The 21,582-nt window shown below is 45.0% G+C and overlaps 1 protein-coding gene across 1 annotated transcript in view; it reads right to left on the reverse strand.

Moving 5' to 3' along the window:
- LOC123994919 (gamma-aminobutyric acid receptor subunit rho-1-like) overlaps nt 1-10,293 on the reverse strand; it is a 35,186-nt gene extending 24,893 nt beyond the window's left edge. The window contains exon 1 of the mRNA XM_046298027.1: nt 9,876-10,293. Coding sequence (XP_046153983.1) covers nt 9,876-9,985 — 110 coding nt within the window. The 5' untranslated portion in view covers nt 9,986-10,293. The remainder of the gene's footprint in view (nt 1-9,875) is intronic.
- Nucleotides 10,294-21,582: the final 11,289 nt, after the last annotated feature.

Genomic DNA, 21,582 nt, shown 5'->3' on the forward strand with positions numbered 1-21,582 from the left:
CCAGACGAGTGGAAACAGGAACGAAAAGGAGGTTACTAGGACAAGCGCGCGGCGACGCAGTGTGCGTGAGTGCTTGCTTAACCTGTCTTTCAATTCCCCAGACTGTTAACCCGACAACACGCCCATAAGGAAGAATCCCCTCGGGATCAGTAGAAGCCACAGAAGAACTAAACAGACGGGATAAGGCATCAGGCTTGGTGTTCTTGCTACCCGGACGGTAAGAAATCACAAACTCGAAACGAGCGAAAAACAACGCCCAACGAGCTTGACGGGCATTAAGTCGTTTGGCAGAACGGATGTACTCAAGGTTCTTATGGTCTGTCCAAACGACAAAAGGAACGGTCGCCCCCTCCAACCACTGTCGCCATTCGCCTAGGGCTAAGCGGATGGCGAGCAGTTCACGGTTACCCACATCATAGTTGCGCTCAGATGGCGACAGGCGATGAGAAAAATAAGCGCAAGGATGAACCTTATCGTCAGACTGGAAGCGCTGGGATAGAATGGCTCCCACGCCTACCTCTGAAGCGTCAACCTCGACAATGAATTGTCTAGTGACGTCAGGAGTAACGAGGATAGGAGCGGACGTAAAACGTTCTTTTAGAAGATCAAAAGCTCCCTGGGCGGAACCGGACCACTTAAAACACGTCTTGACAGAAGTAAGAGCTGTGAGAGGGGCAGCAACTTGACCGAAATTACGAATGAAACGCCGATAGAAATTAGCGAAACCTAAAAGCGCTGCAACTCGACACGTGACCTTGGAACGGGCCAATCACTGACAGCTTGGACCTTAGCGGAATCCATCTGAATGCCTTCAGCGGAAATAACGGAACCGAGAAAAGTAACGGAGGAGACATGAAAAGAGCACTTCTCAGACTTTACGTAGAGACAATTCTCTAAAAGGCGCTGTAGAACACGTCGAACGTGCTGAACATGAATCTCGAGTGACGGAGAAAAAATCAGGATATCGTCAAGATAGACAAAAACAAAGATGTTCAGCATGTCTCTCAGAACATCATTAACTAATGCCTGAAAAACAGCTGGCGCATTGGCGAGACCAAACGGCAGAACCCGGTACTCAAAATGCCCTAACGGAGTGTTAAACGCCGTTTTCCACTCGTCCCCCTCTCTGATGCGCACGAGATGGTAAGCGTTACGAAGGTCCAACTTAGTAAAGCACCTGGCTCCCTGCAGAATCTCGAAGGCTGATGACATAAGGGAAGCGGATAACGATTCTTAACCGTTATGTCATTCAGCCCTCGATAATCCACGCAGGGCGCAGAGTACCGTCCTTCTTCTTAACAAAAAAACCCCGCCCCGGCCGGAGAGGAAGAAGGCACTATGGTACCGGCGTCAAGAGACACAGACAAATAATCCTCGAGAGCCTTACGTTCGGGAGCCGACAGAGAGTATAGTCTACCCCGAGGAGGAGTGGTCCCCGGAAGGAGATCAATACTACAATCATACGACCGGTGAGGAGGAAGGGAGTTGGCTCGGGACCGACTGAAGACCGTGCGCAGATCATGATATTCCTCCGGCACTCCTGTCAAATCGCCAGGTTCCTCCTGAGAAGTAGGGACAGAAGAAACGGGAGGGATGGCAGACATTAAACACTTCACATGACAAGAAACGTTCCAGGATAGGATAGAATTACTAGACCAATTAATAGAAGGATTATGACATACTAGCCAGGGATGACCCAAAACAACAGGTGTAAACGGTGAACGAAAAATCAAAAAAGAAATAGTCTCACTGTGGTTACCAGATACTGTGAGGGTTAAAGGTAGTGTCTCAAATCTGATACTGGGAAGATGACTACCATCTAAGGCGAACATGGGCGTAGGCTTCTCTAACTCTCTGAAAGGAATGTCATGTTTCCGAACCCATGCTTCGTCCATGAAACAACCCTCAACCCCAGAGTCTATCAAGGCACTACATGTAGCACCCGAACCGGTCCAGCGTAGATGGACCGACAAAGTAGTACAGGATTTTGATGGAGAGACTTGAGTAGTTGCGCTCACCTGTAGCCCTCCGCTTACAGATGAGCTCTGGCTTTTACTGGACATGAATTAACAAAATGTCCAGCAACTCCGCAATAGAGGCACAGGCGGTTGGTGATCCTCCGTTCCCTCTCCTTAGTCGAGATGCGAATCCCTCCCAGCTGCATGGGCTCAGACTCTGAGCCAGAGGAGGGAGATGGTTGCGATGCGGAGCAGGGAAACACCGTTGATGCGAGCTCTCTTCCACGAGCCCGGTGACGAAGATCTACCCGTCGTTCTAGGCGAATGGCGAGAGCAATCAAAGAGTCCACATCTGAAGGAACCTCCCGGGAGAGAATCTCATCCTTAACCACTGCGTGGAGTCCCTCCAGAAAACGAGCGAGCAGCGCCGGCTCGTTCCACTCACTAGAGGCAGCAAGAGTGCGAAACTCAATAGAATAATCCGTTATGGACCGTTCACCTTGGCATAAGGAAGCCAGGGCCCTAGAAGCCTCCCTACCAAAAACTGAACGGTCAAAAACCCGAATCATCTCCTCTTTAAAGTTCTGGAACTTGTTAGAGCAATCAGCCCTTGCCTCCCAGATAGCTGTGCCCCATTCTCGAGCCCGGCCAGTAAGGAGTGAAATGACGTAAGCAACCCGAGCTCTCTCTCTAGAGTATGTGTTGGGTTGGAGAGAGAACACAATCTCACACTGCGTGAGAAAGGAGCGGCACTCAGTGGGCTGCCCGGAGTAGCAAGGTGGGTTATTAACCCTAGGTTCTGGAGGCTCGGCAGGCCAGGAAGTAACAGGTGGCACGAGACGTAGACTCTGGAACTGTCCAGAGAGGTCGGAAACCTGAGCGGCCAGGTTCTCCACGGCATGGCGAGCAGCAGACAATTCCTGCTCGTGTCTGCCGAGCATGGCTCCTTGGATCTCGACGGCAGTGTAACGAGCGTCTGAAGTCGCTGGGTCCATTCCTTGGTCGGTTCCTTCTGTCATGCAGGTGAAAGAGGACCCAAAAGCGACTTGGCGAAAACAGAGTCTTTAATCCAGTAAAGTAAATACAAACAAAAAACACAACTTTCACTCGAAATGACGAGGACAAACTGGAGACTCGATCTTGAACAGCAGGTGAACAGCAGGTTGCCTCGGGAAGGCACTTGAACCAGACAGACTCAGACACCTGCTCACCACGCAGCATCTGAGGAAAACACGACACGACAGGGCGATACACAAACACAGCACGGTGAATTCTAGACAAGGAACCGACAGGACAGGAACGGAACACAAAGGAAGAAATAGGGACTCTAATCAGGGGAAAGGATCGGGAACAGGTGTGGGAAGACTAAATGATTGATTAGGGGAATAGGAACAGCTGGGAGCAGGAACGGAACGATAGAGAGAAGAGAGAGCGAGAGAGTGAGAGAGGGAGGGGGAGAGAGAGGGATAGAAAGAGGGAAAGAACCTAATAAGACCAGCAGAGGGAAACGAATAGAATGGGAAGCACAGGGACAAGACAAGATAATAAATGACAAAACATGACAGAAAAGGAGATGAATATGCATGTGTTTACATGGCTTTCTTTCATTGATCCCTAATATTCTGAACCGGTTCTCTCCATATATTCTAGTCAGTCTGTTGAGAAAATTAAGATGAAAGGTACACCAAATTTAAAGGGATGGCTTTAGATAAATGTACTACAAAAACGTACTCAATGTACTGAGAAAATATGATGGCTAGCATGTGGGAGGGTTTCAGTGGATTAATTACATGTATTCAGCTTGCGCAAGGGCACCACGCCTGCAAATCCTGTTACATACCTGCGCAAGATAAGTCTGAATACCAACTATTGAGAAGTGGATAGGAAAGGCTTGCGTAGGAAAGGCGTACATTTCCTATGTCTGAATCGGGCTCGTAATGCCTATATCCTCAAAGCTATAAACATTCCAAGCAGCTTAAGCTTGGTCTTAAAATGAAAAGCCTCAGTAGAAAGAACTCTGGTGGCAATAAGACAGAGGCATGAGTGAAGCTCCTCAAAGGTGGTTGACCTAAAAATCTTAAAAACAAGCCGACACTGATATGCGAAGCCATTTCCTATTTTGACTTGCAAATCTCAAATAATGCTTCAAACATCATGTTGCTTAAATAAGAAAACCACTGGAACCATCACCCACATAAGCAGTTCCAAACAAATCAATGCCATATTCTTCTCACAAGGTCAGAGAGGATTAATATTGGACTATGATCCCCTCTAGGTATTGTAATGGAAAGTAAAGGTGGAAGGTGTACACAAATCTGCTAAATTCTTTCTCAATAAGCCTCAGGAAGCAACGTAATCTTAACTCTCTCAGCAGATGCCTCTGGGATTTTAAATAACATGACAGTATCGTTGATTTGATTGTTTTAGGCAGGCGCTGACTGAGTCAGTAATGCAATGATCTTCAATGAGTTCTCCTGCCGGTCCATTGTGCTAAGGGATTGGTCCCCCATGATAAGGGTGAGGCTGGAACATCCATTTGTGGCTAAGCAGACATCTGGCACATCAAATGTGAATTGATGCAATATCTAAGGATCAACGCAAGGCCGACAGGAGATCATCGCTATTTAAACATAGTACAGTGTAATCTTTATAACCAAATGGACTGTGGGCCCTCATTTGCGCAGTGTAATTTGTGCAATACAGCGCAAGACACACAGACAATGCCTGTTCACACAAGTTTGAATACATTGGGCCAATACGATGAGGAGTTTGTCCTGCGTGTGAGGTGCCAGGTGAACTGGGAAAGGAAGTGATTTGATTGGTCAGGACAAGCACTTGGCAAAAGCCATGCTGATGGCTAAACGTGCTGCGACCAACATCTATTCCTACAGAAGGTCACTGATGTGACTAGAAAACCTGCTGTCTCTTTAGTCCTGGGGCACTGAGACATGACATGATGTGGTGTGAGGGTTGCAGCGAAGAAGCACTGCAGGGAAAAGTTAACGACAGTCCTTCCGATGTGACTGGACAGGGGCCAGCTGTACTCAAAGCACCACATAGGCGACTGCATGGCATACCCGTGCACAGCCACATTGAACTACAGATGTCGGATCTTCATTTGATCACCCTGTGGATGGATAACTGCAATCAGTCCAAAAGTCCAGTTTCAGAAAATAAAGGCTTGTTATTCCCTTGTTGACCTGAAAGGGAAATGTTCAACTTTACCTCCCTTATCCTACCTAATTTTTACAGACTGTGTAGACTTTTTCTATTGTATTATTGACTGTATGTTTGTTTATTCCATGTGCAACACAGTGTTAATGTTTGTGTCGCACTGCTTTGCTTTATCTTGGCCAGGTCGCGGTTGTACATGAGAACTTGTTCTCAACTAGCCTATCTGGTTAAATAAAGGTGAAATAAAAAATAAAATAAAAACTTGTAGTGTATTTGAGGTTTAAAAATGTTTCAAAGGTGTGTAATTTCCACAAACCACTACAAAAATGTCCGTTATTTGTACCCCCAACAGCACACATTTAGGTTGTATCCCCAGACAAGTACACTTGATTCAACTTGTCAACTAATCATCAAGCCCTCAAGTGAGTTGAATCAGGTGAGTTTGTCTGGGGATACAACAAAAATGTGTGCTGTTGGGGCACAATTAATGGACATTTTTGTAGTGGTTGATACATTTTGTCGTAAGAGAAAATAGAGTCTGAGATTTCAGAGTGGAAATTACACACCTTTGAAACCTTTTTAAACCTCAAATACACTACAAGTATTTTTTAATTTTTAATTTACCCTTTATTTAACCAGGTAGGCTAGTTGAGAACAAGTCATTGTCAGCTCAAGCTATCTCTAGCAAAACCCATTTCCTTGAACATATGCCCAGGCTAACTGCAGGAAGCTAGAGTGGAAACCATCCCTTTACAGAAACACAGCATTAATAGAACAGAAATGTCTTACTATTTATTAAGTATTAATTGTTAACTGTTAATATCAAGCAAATCAGGTAAATAGGTCATTTTTCTCTCTCAAAATAAAAATGAAAATTGTTTTAAATCTATTTGAACTTATAATCACTGTAGACAAATGTGAAACCAGTTACATGGCAGCAAAGTAAAGCATATTAACATGTCAACTTTCCCACAGTGATGTTTATGAAATGAGCCATTACTTGAGGACTGGAATTTGGGGAAAACTGGACTAGATGTCGCCCAAATGGAGCGAATTACTAGCCTATAAATCAACATATCAATACGGTGACATCATTGGTGTATTAAAAATCACTTTTAATTACAATGAGATTTTGCTCTTTTGCTTTCCAATCGGATAACCTTCAGGTAGCAAAGCCACAACAATAACCATAAATGTAGGTTACGTAATCTGATTAAGTGATTTTTCTAACCACGCACCTTGCATCAACCAAACAAAACCCTCTATAATGCAGTAGGCATCAGGATCCAATCCCAGCTACATAAATAACACATCTCAATACATACAGAATTGTGAAATACTGACATTTTAATAAATTGACCCAACACAAACTTTTAAAGTATGACTTTACTCATTCAGGTCAACAAACGAATATCCTATACAATAATAGCTTATACCTAAGAATGTGGATATAGGCCTAGCTTCACCACAAATAGCAATGGATGTGAAGAGCTATAGTCTAAATGCATCATGCCAGCATCTAATTCAAGTAATTCCCTCCTCATTATATATATATACACACTACCGGTCAAAAGTTTTTGAACATCTACTCATTCAAGGATTTTAATTTATTTTTTTACTATTTTCTACATGGTAGAATAATAGTGAAGACATCAAAACTATGAAATAACAGATATGGAATCATGTTGTAACCAAAAAAGTGTTAAACAAATCTAAATATCTTTTATATTTGAGATTCTTCAAATAGCCACCCTTTGCCTTGATGACAACTTTGCACACTCTTGTTATTCTCTCAGCCAGCGTCATGGGGTAGTCACCTGGAATACATTTCAATTAACAGGTGAGCCTTCTTAAAAGTTCATTTGTGGAATTTCTTTCTGTCTTAATGTGTTTGAGCCAATTGCTTGTGTTCTGACAAGGTAGGAGGGGTATACAGAAGATAGCCCTATTTGGTAAAATACCAAGTCCATTTTATGGCAAGAACAGCTCAAATAAGCAAAGAGAAACGACAGACCATCATTACTTAAAACATGAAGTCAATAAGGAACATTTCAAGAACTTTGAAAGTTTCTTCAAGTGCAGTCGCAAAAACCATCAAGCGCCATGATGAAACTGACTCTCATGAGGACCGCCACAGGAATGCAAGACCCAGTTACCTCTGCTGCAGAGGATACGTTCATTAGACTTACCAGCCTCAGAAATTGCAGCCCAAATAAATGCTTCACAGAGTTCAAGTAACAGACACATCTCAACATCAACTGTTCAGAGGAAATTGCATAAATCAGGCCTTTTATGATCGAATTGCTGCAAAGAAACCACTACTAAAGGACACCAATAAGAATAAGAGATTTCCTTGGGCCAAGAAACACGAGCAATGGACATTAGACCGGTGGCAATCTGTGCTTTGGTCTGGAGTCCAAATTTGAGATCTTTGGCACGGTGTGGGTAAACGGATGAAATCCGCAATGTGTATTTCCCATCGTAAAATATGAAGGTGGACGTGTTATTATTATTATTTATTTATTTCACCTTTATTTAACCAGGTAGGCTAGTTGAGAACAAGTTGTCATTTGCAACTGCGACCTGGCCAAGATAAAGCATAGCAGTGTGAACAGACAACACAAAGTTACACATGGAGTAAACAATTAACAAGTCAATAACACAGTAGAAAAAAAGGGGAGTCTATATACATTGTGTGCAAAAGGCATGAGGAGGTAGGCGAATAATTACAATTTTGCAGATTAACACTGGAGTGATAAATGATCAGATGGTCATGTACAGGTAGACATATTGGTGTGCAAAAGAGCAGAAAAGTAAATAAATAAAAACAGTATGGGGATGAGGTAGGTAAAAATGGGTGGGCTATTTACCGATAGACTATGTACAGCTGCAGCGATCGGTTAGCTGCTCAGATAGCAGATGTTTGAAGTTGGTGAGGGAGATAAAAGTCTCCATTATGTTGTGGGGGTGCTTTGCTGGTGACACTGTCTGGGATTGATTCATAATTCAAGGCACACTTACCCAGCATGGCTACCACAGCATTCTGCAGCAATACGCCATCCCATCTGGTTTGGGCTTAGTGAGAGTATCATTTGTTTTTCAACAGGCAATGACCCAACACACCTCCAAGCTGTGTAAGGTCTATTTTACCAAGAAGGAGAGTGATGAAGTGTTCAGTGAAGTCGGACCGCAGAGTGAAGGAAAAGCAGCCTACAAGTCCTCAGCATATGTGGGAACTCCTTCAAGACTGTTGGAAAAGCATTCCAGGTTAAGCTGGTTAAGAGAATGCCAAGAGTGTGCAAACTGCCATGAAGGCAAAGGGTGGCTATTTGAAGAATCTCAAACAAATCAAAATATATTTTATATTTAACACTTTTTTGGTTACTACATGATTCCATATGTGTTATTTAATAGTTTTGATGTCTTCACTATTATACTACAATGTAGAAAATAAGTAAAAAATATAGAAAAACCCTTGAATGAGTAGGTCTTCTAAAACTTTTGACCATTAGTGTATACACCCTATATAATCCATTAATTTGAAGGGGTGTCCACATACCTTTGTGTGTGTGTGTGTGTGTGTGTATATATATATGTATATATATATGTATATATAAGGTCCCCTACAGAGAAGCATATGAACCAATTTCAGATGAATTTCTGTTTTGAAGGCTATTATTAAATCTCATCTAAATGGTATCATGCTACTTACAGCAGGGAGGGAAAGTGATTGTCATTTTGAGCGTGGCTGGTGGAAGCACAAATAGATTGCAGTCCTCCCTTGCTTTTTCTCCTGCTTGTCTGCCAAAATGTATCAACCACTACAAAAATGTCTGTTATTTGTACCCCCAACAGCACACATTTTGGTTGTATCCCCAGACAAGTACACTTGATTCAACTTGTCAAATAATCATCAAGCCCTCAAGTGAGTTGAATCAGGTGAGTTTGTCTGGGGATACAACAAAAATGTGTGCTGTTGGGGCACAATTAATGGACATTTTTGTAGTGGTTGATACATTTGTCGTAAGAGAAAATAGAGTATGAGATTTCAAAGTGGAAATTACACACCTTTGAAACCTTTTTAAACCTCAAATACACTACAAGTATTTTTTTATTTTTTATTTAACCTTTATTTAACCAGGTAGGCTAGTTGAGAACAAGTCATTGTCAATTCAAGCTATCTCTAGCAAAACCCATTTCCTTGAACATATGCCCAGGCTAACTGCAGGAAGCTAGAGTGGAAACCATCCCTTTACAGAAACACAGCATTAATAGAACAGAAATGTCTTACTATTTATTAAGTATTAATTGTTAACTGTTAATATCAACCAAATCAGGCAAATAGGTCATTCTTCTCTCTCAAAATAAAAATGAAAATTGTTTTAAATCTATTTGAACTTATAATCACTGGAGACCAATGTGAAACCAGTTACATGGCAGCAAAGTAAAGCATATTAACATTTCAACTTTCCCACAGTGATGTTTATGAAATGAGCCATTACTTGAGGATTGCAGTCCTCCCTCGTTTTTTGTCCTGCTTACCTGCCAAAAATGTACCCGCCAATAATATTCACAGCAGAGGTAGAAGCAGCCAAGTACACTTTCACAACAGAGCATAATTCTCAGTATTCATTAGCATATCCTATGCATGTCCATGAGCATCTTGCAATACACATCAAGTGCTGCCTGTGGTGATTGATATTAGTCTATGACCATTTCAAATACATCAATCATGTAGCCTACCTGATTTGCCTGTAGTTCTGAAGCACATGCCCCCTTGGACCAACCGACCTCACAGATGCGCCAACCACCGAGGCAAGTAGCAGCAGCAGTAGGAGGATATCCGTGGGCATAGTGTCCACACTGACAGCGTTCTGGACCCAGATGTCCAAAAGTCTCGTTTCAGAAAATAAAGGCTACTGTGAGAACTTTCTATGTGCGTCAGACATGATCCCTGGTACCGTTCGCGCCAGAAATACTATAGACACAAATACACACTGAAACATCCGAGGTATTTCATCTCACTGTTGGGAAAGCAATTTCGCTTAAACCTATAAATCCTTCCACGTCAGATGGCTCAGATGTTTTCCCCATCGTATATGTGTGTGAGCGTGGCGCAGAACGTCCGGTTTTCCTGGCTCTCAAGAGCAGATCTGTTAGCTCTGGTTAAAAGGCGAGAGTGAGCTACAAGGAAGTTCTGTCCCATATTTACGTAATTGAGCACATTATTCGATATTATTATAGGGCGGAATTATTTCAAATTATCATGTGGGCTGAAATACCTCAGAACACCTGACACGAGGCTAACATGCCCTCTGCCAAACATCTTTAAATACAGTAAAACATTTCATAAAGTAAATCCTATGACAGTCGTTTTAAACAATGGCTATTCTTTGTTTTCACAATAATGTCCACTCATTGTTTTCATAATAACATATTGATAGCAGGGTTGTGCTCAATTCAGAATTTTATTGAGAATGGCTCAAATATTTCATTTCAACAGGACACAGAATTGCAATTCGAATTAAAGGAAATATAATTGGATTCAATTAAATTCAAATGCCTCTTCTATCCTATACTGAACAAAAATATAAACAGTTCGTACAAGGAAATCAGTCAAATGAAATAAATGCATTGGGCCCTAGTCTATGGATTTTACATGACTGGGAATACAGATATGCCTCTGTTGTCACAGATACCTTAAGAAGGTAGCAGGGGCGTGGATCAGAAAACCAGTCAGTATCTGGTGTTACCACCATTTGCCTCATGCAACGCGACACATCTACTTCGCATAGAGTTGATCAGGCTGTTGATTGTGGCCCGTGGACTGTTGTTCAATTGCTGTTGAATGTTGCTGGATATTGGCGGGAACTGGTACACGTGGTCGAACACTTTTGATCCCAGAGCATCCCAAACATGCTCAGTGGGTGACATGTCTGGTGAGTATGCAGACCATGGAAGAACTGGGATCCAAGAATTGATCCAGCTACATGGGGCTGTGCATTATCATGCTGTAATATGAGGTAATGGCGGCGGATGAATGGCACGACAATGGGTCTCAGGATCTCGTCACGGTATCTTCGCATTCAAATTGGCACTGATAAAATGCAATTGTGTTCATTGTCCATAGTTTATGCTTGCCCATACCATAACCTCACCGCCACTACTGGGCGTACTGCCAAATTCACTAAAACGATGTTAGAGGTGGCTTGTGGTAGAGTAATTCATGTTCAGTTATCTGGCAACAGCTGTGGTGGACATTCCTGCAGTCAGCATGCCAATTGCACGCTCCCTCAAAACTTGAGACATCTGTGGCATTGTGTTGTGTGACCAAACTGGGCATTTTACAGTGGCCTTTTATTGTCCCAAGCACAAGGCACACTTGTATAATGATCATGCTGTTTAATCAGCCTCTTGATACGCCATACCTGTCAGGTGGATAGATGGTCTTGGCAAGGGAACATACACTAACATGTAAACAAATTTGTATCAGCTATGAAGGTAAGACCCACGTCGGATAACCAATAGTTTAATAATCCCAAAGGATTATAGACAGGTCAAGGCAGGCAGGGGTAAATAGTCCAGAGAAGTGGGGGAAAGGTACAGGACGGCAGGCAGGCTCAGGTCAGGCAGAGGTCGGTAATCTAGAGGTTGGGCAAAGGTACAAGACAGCAGGCAGGCTCAGGCAGAGTGGTCAGGCAGGCAGGCTAAGAGACTGTCCCAGCAATGGTCAAAACCAGGAGGGAGAGGAAAAGAAGGACTGTGTGAACCCAGGCTCTGAGACAAACCACTGGTAGCCTTGAACAAACAAGACAAACTGGCACAGACCAACAGAAAACACAGGTATAAATACACAAGGGATAATGAGGAAGATGGGTGACACCTGGAGGGGGGGAGACAATCACAAAGACAGTTGAAACAGTGTGACAAATAACATTTGAGAGAAAGAAGCTTTTTTGCATATGGAACATTTCTGGGATCTTTTATTTCAGCTCATGAAACATGGGATCAACACTTTACATGTTGCGTTTGTATTTTTGTTCAGTGTATATTAGGCGTAGTCTATACAAATATACATCTTGTACATAAAACATGTCGTTATATAGGGTACATGCACATAAAATATTGATGAAACAATAGATTTTGCTGACAAACTCTTAAAATGAATGATCAAGGAAAACAAAAACTGTATGTGAATATTGTAAATTATTGTATTTCATTAATCACTTATATTTTAAATATGGGGAAAATACTACATTTTCTAGACTACATTGATTTAACCCTCATGTTGACCCCAAAGCCTTCAAAAATAATCCAAACAAACTAAATGGTTGGTGGAAATACACTATATATTAAAAAAGTATGTGGACACAACTTCAAATTAGTGAATAAAGCCATTTCAACCACACCGTCGCTGACAGATGTATAAAATTGAGCACACAGCCATGCAATCTCCATAGACAAACATTAGCCGATGAATGGCCTTACTGAAAAGCTCAGTAACTGCTACCAGTTCATCAAATTTCTGCCCTGCTAGAGCTTCCCCGGTCAACTTTAAGTGCTGTTATTGTGAAGTGGAAACGTTTAAGAGCAATAAAGGTTCAGCTGCAAAATGATAGGCCACACAAGCCCACAGAAAGGGACCGCCGAGGGCTGAAACGCGTAAAAATCCCCTGTCCTCGGGTTGCAACACTCACTACGAGTTCCAAACTGCCTCAGGAAGCAACGTCAGCACAAGAACTGTTCGTCGGTCGCGTCATGAAATGGGTTTACATGGCCGAGCAGTCGCACATAAGCCTAAGATCACTATGTGCAATGCCAAACATCGGCTGGAGTGGTGTAAAGCTCGCCGCCATTGGACTCTGGAGCAGTGGAATTCTCTGGAGGGATGAATCACGCTTCACCATCTGGCAGTCCGATGGAAGATTTAGATCTGGATTTAGCAGATGCCAGGAGAACGTTACCTGCCCAACTGTATAGCTCCAACTGTAAAGTTTGGTGGATGAGGAATAATGGTCTGGGGCTGTGTTTCATGGTTCGGGCTAGGCCCCTTAGCTCCAGTGAAAGGAAATCTTAACGCTACAGCATACAGTGACAGTCTAGGCAATTCAGTGCTTCCTACTATGTGGCAACAGTTTGGAGAAGGCCCTTTCCTGTTTTAGTGTCCACATCACCAACAAACTACCATGGTCCAAACACACCAAGACAGTTGTGCAGAGGGCATGACAAAGCCTATTCCCCCTCTTGTACTCCTGTATTCCTTAAGGAAGATTAGCAGTATATTCCTATACTCCTTATGGAGGAGTAGCAGTATGCACCTGCACTCCTGCGCTCATTGTGTACTTCTGATAGTACTATAAGTATACTCCTGATACTACTGTATCATTAGACTATCCCAACCTGCAAACAGGATCAGGACAGAACCTGGAAGTGTCTGAATAGGCTAAAACACAGGGAGCGTAATACTATTATGTGCCAATCTGAAATCTGAGATTAACATACTAAAACGCAGCATCTGTTCAGGCCAGGCAGAGTCACAAGGGCGCATCAACACAATTTAGGGATTGGCTGTCAGCACCACACATAGTAAAAGGGATGTAGACATGTTTTTATGGTTTAGGGCAGCACCACAGGGCAAAGCCAATTTCTCTGCAAAAAAAGATTTGTAAGTTACTAACTTCATGTTCTCTGATGCACATGGTGTCATGATATGAGCTGTCCCATTACTGTATGTGGCATTACATAGGCTACAAGTTATGTAAGATTCAACCCTAACCCATGTTTGTGTGGGTTGAAGCTAGGGTTAGAGTTGAACTGGGAATCAAATCAAATCAAATTTTATTTGTCACATACACATGGTTAGCAGATGTTAATGCGAGTGTAGCGAAATGCTTGTGCTTCTAGTTCCGACAATGCAGTGATAACCAACCAACAAGTAATCTAACTAACAATTCCAAAAACTACTGTCTTATACACAGTGTAAGGGGATAAAGAATATGTACATAAGGATATATGAATGAGTGATGGTACAGAGCAGCATACAGTAGATGGTATCGAGTACAGTATATACATATGAGATGAGTATGTAGACAAAGTAAACAAAGTGGCATAGTTAAAGTGGCTAGTGATACATGTATTACATAAGGATGCAGTCGATGATGTAGAGTACAGTATATACGTATGCATATGAGATGAATAATGTAGGGTAAGTAACATTATATAAGGTAGCATTGTTTAAAGTGGCTAGTGATATATTTACATAATTTCCCATCAATTCCCATTATTAAAGTGGCTGGAGTTGGGTCAGTGTCAATGACAGTGTGTTGGCAGCAGCCACTCAATGTTAGTGGTGGCTGTTTAACAGTCTGATGGCCTTGAGATAGAAGCTGTTTTTCAGTCTCTCGGTCCCAGCTTTGATGCACCTGTACTGACCTCGCCTTCTGGATGATAGCGGGGTGAACAGGCAGTGGTTCGGGTGGTTGATGTCCTTGATGATCTTTATGGCCTTCCTGTAACATCGGGTGGTGTAGGTGTCCTGGAGGGCAGGTAGTTTGCCCCCGGTGATGCGTTGTGCAGACCTCACTACCCTCTGGAGAGCCTTACGGTTGAGGGCGGAGCAGTTGCCGTACCAGGCGGTGATACAGCCCGCCAGGATGCTCTCGATTGTGCATCTGTAGAAGTTTGTGAGTGCTTTTGGTGACAAGCCGAATTTCTTCAGCCTCCTGAGGTTGAAGAGGCGCTGCTGCGCCTTCTTCACGACACTGTCAGTGTGAGTGGACCAATTCAGTTTGTCTGTGATGTGTATGCCAAGGAACTTAAAACTTGCTACCCTCTCCACTACTGTTCCATCGATGTGGATAGGGGTGTTCCCTCTGCTGTGTCCTGAAGTCCACAATCATCTCCTTAGTTTTGTTGACGTTGAGTGTGAGGTTATTTTCCTGACACCACACTCCATGGGCCCTCACCTCCTCCCTGTAGGCCGTCTCGTTGTTGTTGGTAATCAAGCCTACCACTGTTGTGTCGTCCGCAAACTTGATGATTGAGTTGGAGGTGTGCGTGGCCACGCAGTCGTGGGTGAACAGGGAGTACAGGATTGGAGCTGGAGCCAAGGTTGGGGTTAACTCTAACCCTCAACCACAACCCTAACCTTAACCCTAACCCTAGCTGTCCACATCCCGGTTCAACACTAAACCAGCCTCAACTAAAACTGTCACGGTTCATGAATCCACTGCCTCCCTCTCTCTTTCTCTCTCTCTCTCTCTTTCTCTCTCTCTCTCTCTCTCTCTCTCTCTCTCTCTCTCTCTCTCTCTCTCTCTCTCTCTCTCTCTCTCTCTCTCTCTCTCTCTCTCTCTCCTCTCTCCCCGTGTTTGTGTAGGCGTGGTTCCCAATCTCGGCCTGATTGTCTGCGCCAGCTGGAACCACTTATCTTCCCTTTATATGTTCTGTAACCAGTGTTTCTTGTTGTCAGATCGTTGTTACTTCCCTGAGGTTGTGTTGTTACTTCCCTGAGGTTGTGTCGTGCTCATCTCTCGCCGCCCTTGTGTGGATTATCTGCTGTGCTCCTTCCTTCCCATCCGGACACACTCCCCTGGATTTCTCAGCACGCTATCACCGGAGGATGCGCCCTAGTCCCTGGGTCGGATTCCGTCTGAGTACAGTCTGTCTGTCCTGTTGCTGATATAATTGTATTCATTAAACCATCGTTGCTTGCATCTTGCATCCGCCTCTGTATTGTCACAGAACGATCTGACCAGACCATGGATGCAGCGAGTTCAACGAGTCTGACCGAATTCATTTCCCGCAGTATCACGAGAATGGATCAACAAGAGGAGAACGTCTCCAGCACAGGTCGGGCAGTACAAGCCATTGCGACGCAGGTATCCCAGCTGACCCAACAATTACAACATCTGAGGGGTTCCGCTGCGCCACCTACACCGGCAGTTCAATCCGCCCCGCCAGAGCCGGATTCCCAGCTAGAGCCACGGCTACCGACACCAGAGGGTTATTCAGGTGATCCTGACTATTGCAGAGCTTTTCTTACGAGATGTTCCATGCATTTCTCGTTGCAGCCACGGACCTTCAACCGTGAACAGTCTAAGGTAGCATTCGTACTCACACTGCTATCAGGCAAAGCGGCTCTTTGGGGAACGGCAGTGGGCGAACCAGGACCCATGCTGCACCTCTTTCCAGACACTCTCCGAGGAAATGAGAAGGGTTTTCGATCGGGCCGTGGCGGGTAGAGAGGCGGCCAGACTACTCGCTGACCTTCGCCAAGGAGACCGTTCCGTATCGGAATACTCCATCCAATTCCGCACTCTGGCCGCAGAGTGTCAGTTGATAGAGGAATTCTAAATTCCTTTAATGTTTTAATTGCCAATACCAATTAGCACTCATTTCTAATTCATTTAATGAGTTGTAAGTTCATTAATTATGCATGAAGTAGATTGAGACCAGTCTTAAAAGCCAGGTTAAAGAGCGTTTTAATTCCAGAGAGTACTAACCACATACACAGATTTCCACAGGTTATAAACTCAAAATGACATCATCAGTTTCCCACGATAGCCCCGTTGTTTTTTTGTTTAGGTCCGGAGATGCTTTCTACTCCCCTCATAAACCAGACATTACAACCTGTCTAAAAGATACAGATTTCTCTCAACAATGGAACAAAACCCAAACATTCTTATCTTGTCTGAAAAGCTTTTTCTCCCCCTTGACCTTCCCAAGAGGCACAGACAATCAAATTAGTTCTGCTTACATTTTCAGTAACAGCTTAACCAATAACCTTTACTTTTCATATCATAACATAATAGTATTAGAATAAATGGTTTCTAATCATTAACGAATACATAATTGATCATCTAAACTATATTTTCCTCTATCACAGTGGAACGAGGAGGCGCAGTGGGACATGTTCCTGCATGGGCTGGAGGACCGGATCCAGAAGGAGATTTATGTTCTGGACCTTCCCAGGAGTTTAAATGGACTAGTGGAACTAGCCTTGAGGGTCGACGCTCGTCTGAGTCGTATTGGCTGCCGAGCATGCCCTAACAGACCGTATAACGACACGGAGGGCTGGTATGCCAGCGGCGGAAACACGGCCAGTTCAGCCTCAGCTCACGAACCCATGCAGCTGGGGAGAGCTCGCCTCTCTCGGGAAGAGAGGGAGAGGCGGAGATCCCAAGGACTCTGTCTCTACTGTGGTAGAGCGGGCCATTTTATCCACTCCTGCCCGGTAAAAGATCAGGCCCGGTAGTAAGCATGAGGCTACTATCGGGTGGTGTCACCACAGAGAAGACCTCATCATCTACTCTCCTCCCGGTAAGACTAAGATGGGCCACCCACACGCACGACACCCAAGCCTTACTGGACTCAGGAGCAGAGGGTAATTTCATGGACACTAAGCTCGCTCACAAACTCCAGATTCCTATCAACTCACTCACGCACAAGATATCCGTCAACGCTCTCAATGGTCAAGAACTCCCCAACATTTCTCACACCACTGAACCTATCACACTCATCACTTCTGGCAATCACACTGAGACACTATCATTTCTACTCATGGACTCACCCCTTGCACCATTAGTTCTCGGCCACCCTTGGCTCACCCAACACAACCCCAGAGTTGACTGGGTTCATAAATCTATATCCATGTGGAGTAACAAGTGTCTTGAGTCATGTTTAGTGTCTGCTTGTTCGTCTATGTCTGATTCTGTGTTTCTAGAGGAGGCAGTGGATTTGTCTAACGTGCCCGTTGAATACCTTGACCTGAAGGAGGTGTTCAGTAAGTCCCGTGCTGCTTCTCTTCCTCCGCATCGTCCCTATGACTGTGCAATAGAATTATTGCCAGGTGAGTCTCCGCCTAAAGGCAAGTTATATTCACTCTCTGTTCCGGAGAGGGAGGCTATGGAGAGATACATCTCTGATTCTCTGGCATCTGGATTCATTCGTCCTTCCTCTTCTCCAGCGGGGGCGGGGTTCTTCTTTGAGGGGAAGAAGGACGGATCTCTGCGTCCTTGCGTTGATTACCGTGGGTTGAATAACATCATAGTGAAGAATACCTATCCCTTACCGTTGATGTCCTCAGCCTTTGAAAGGTTACAGGGAGCATCCGTGTTCACTAAGTTGGATTTACGTAATGCATATCATTTGGTTCGCATAAGGGGGGGAGGACGAATGGAAGACCGCGTTTAACACCCCCAGAGGGCACTTCGAATATTTGGTCATGCCTTTTGGGCTATCCAACTCCCCAGCAGTTTTCCAGGCACTCGTCAATGACGTACTGAGAGATATGATTGATCAGTTCATATATGTTTACCTGGATGACATACTGATTTTTTTCTTCTTCTCTCCAGGAACACGTTCAGCACGTCAGACGAGTGCTTCAGAGGTTGTTGGAGAATGGACTTTTTGTCAAGGCGGAGAAATGCATTTTTCATGCACAATCCGTTCCATTCCTAGGTTACATCGTCTCGACTGAAGGTATTCACATGGATCCTGACAAGGTTAAGGCTGTGGTGGATTGGCCTAGCCCAGATTCCCATAAGGCCCTACAGAGGTTTCTGGGATTCGCCAATTTCTACCGGCGTTTCGTTCGCAACTTTAGTCAGATAGTCGCTCCTCTTACCGCCTTAACCTCCCCCAGAGTGACGTTCAGGTGGTCCGATACAGCCGAGGCTGCATTCGCCAAACTCAAGAGCCGCTTTGTTTCGGCTCCCATCCTCATAGCTCCCGATCCCTCGCGTCAGTTCGTGGTGGAGGTGGACGCTTCAGAGGTGGGGGTAGGTGCGGTACTTTCCCAACGTTCCTCTTCTGACGACAAGATGCACCCTTGCGCGTTCCTTTCCCATCGGTTATCACCTGCTGAACGCAGCTACGAAATTGGCAACAGAGAGTTGTTGGCAGTGAAGTTAGCACTGGAGGAGTGGCGCCATTGGTTAGAGGGGTCGGGGGTACCTTTTATAGTTTGAACCGATCACAAGAATTTGGAATATATCAGAACCGCTAAGCGACTCAACTCCAGGCAAGCGCGGTGGGCACTCTTTTTTCGGACGTTTTGACTTCTCTCTCTCGTATCGCCCGGGTTCCAAGAATGTCAAACCCGATTCCCTTCCTCGCATTTTTGACCATTCCGAACGCCCATCCACTCCCGAGTGCATCCTACCCGGGATCCTAGTGGTCTCCACACTCACATGGGAGGTTGAATCGAGGGTCAAAACGGCCTTAGAAGGGGTAACGCCTCCGCCCGGTTGCCCGCCTAATCGGTTGTTTGTGCCGGATTGGTGTCGGTCCGATGTTATTCGGTGGGGGCATTGCTCCAACGTAGCGTGTCATCCAGGAGTCAGCCGCACTAGCTTTTTGGTTAAGCAACGCTTTTGGTGGCCACTGATGGCTCGTGACATTCACAGTTTTGTCTTGGCTTGCTCGGTTTGTGCTACTGGGAAGACTTCTAATCGACCCCCAGATGGGTTACTCCAACCGCTGTCGGTCCCTTCGAGACCCTGGTCCCACATCGCGCTAGATTTTGTTACCGGCCTTCCACCCTCCCAGGGCAAGACAGTTGTTTTGACCGTGGTGGACCGGTTCTCGAAGGCGGCTCATTTTATTCCCTTGCCTAAATTACCATCTGCCAAGGAGACAGCGGTAACTGTCGTGGATCACGTCTTTCGCTTACATGGCCTGCCGATGGACGTAGTTTCTGACAGGGGGCCCCAATTTGTGTCCAAGTTTTGGCAAGAGTTTTGTAGGTTACTGGGAGCAAGTGTCAGCCTGTCTTCAGGGTTTCATCCCCAGAGCAACGGTCAAACGGAGAGGGCCAACCAAGATTTGGAGAGAGTGTTGCGATGTTTGGTTTCTAAGAATCCCTCTTCCTGGAGTCAACAACTCTCTATGGTTGAGTACGCTCATAATTCGTTGCCAGTGGCAGCCACGGGTCTCTCTCCGTTTGAGTGTAGTTTAGGTTACCAGCCACCTATCTTTCCCAGTACGGAGTCCGAGGTCACTGTTCCCTCCGCTCACGCTTTCATCCAGAGGTGCCGTCACGCATGGAGCAGAGCCTGTGAGACTCTTCTCCGGGTGGGGGCGCGCACCAAGGCTAAGGCCGATCGCCACCGGTCGAAGCCTCTGGTATACGTCGTTGGCCAAAGAGTGTGGCTTTCTACTAAGAACATTCCACTCCGATCCGTTTTGAACAAGCTTGCCCCCAAATTTATCGGCCCGTTCAGAGTCACCAGGATCATTAGTCCGGTGGCGGTCCGGCTCAAGCTTCCTTCGGCATATAGGAGAATTCATCCTACCTTTCATGTGTCTAAAATAAAACCTGTGTTTCAGGCACGCATTAACCCGCCGGTCCCGGTTCCCCCGCCGCCACGACTTGTTGATGGGGAACCCACCTTTTCTGTCAATCGTATTTTGGACTCTAGAAGGAGGGGGACGCGGATTCCAGTACCTGGTGGACTGGGAGGGTTACGGCCCGGAGGAGAGAAGTTGGGTATCTGCTAGGGACATTCTGGAACACTCCCTTATCGATGATTTCAATCGACAGGTAAATTCGCCTGGGAACGCCAAGAGGCGTTCCTAGGGGGGGGTATTGTCACGGTTCATGAATCCACTGCCTCCCTCTCTTTCTCTTTCTTTCTTTCTCTCTCTCTCTCTCTCTCTCTCTCTCTCTCTCTCTCTCTCTCTCTCTCTCTCTCTCTCTCTCTCTCTCTCTCTCTCTCTCTCTCTCTCTCTCTCTCTCTCTCTCTCTCTCTCGTTTGTGTGGGCGTGGTTCCCAATCTCGGCCTGATTGTCTGCGCCAGCTGGAACCACTTATCTTCCCTTTATATGTTCTGTAACCAGTGTTTCTTGTTGTCAGATCGTTGTTACTTCCCTGAGGTTGTGTCGTTACTTCCCTGAGGTTGTGTCGTGTGTCAGTGCTCATCTCTCGCCGCCCTTGTGTGGATTATCTGCTGTGCTCCTTCCTTCCCATCCGGACACACTCCCCTGGATTTCTCAGCACGCTATCACCGGAGGATGCGCCCTAGTCCCTGGGTCGGATTCCGTCTGAGTACAGTCTGTCTGTCCTGTTGCTGATATAATTGTATTCATTAAACCATCGTTGCTTGCATCTTGCATCCGCCTCTGTATTGTCACAAAAACCCTAACCCTAACCCCTAGATTAATGTCCACATCCCGGTTCAACACTAAACCAGCCTCAACTAAAACCCTTACCCCAACCCCTAGATTAATGTCCACATCCCGGTTCAACACTAAACCAGCGTCAACTAAAACCCTTACCCTAACCCCTAGATTAATGTCCACATCCCGGTTCAACACTAAACCAGCCTCAACTAAAACCCTTACCCTAACTCCTAGATTAATGTCCACATCTCGTTTCAACACTAAACCAGCCTCAACTAAAACCCTTAACCTAACCCCTAGATTAATGTCCACATCCCGGTTCAACACTAAA

This window comes from Oncorhynchus gorbuscha, linkage group LG14 (genome assembly GCF_021184085.1).
Source record: "Oncorhynchus gorbuscha isolate QuinsamMale2020 ecotype Even-year linkage group LG14, OgorEven_v1.0, whole genome shotgun sequence".
NCBI classification, from domain to species: domain Eukaryota; kingdom Metazoa; phylum Chordata; class Actinopteri; order Salmoniformes; family Salmonidae; genus Oncorhynchus; species Oncorhynchus gorbuscha.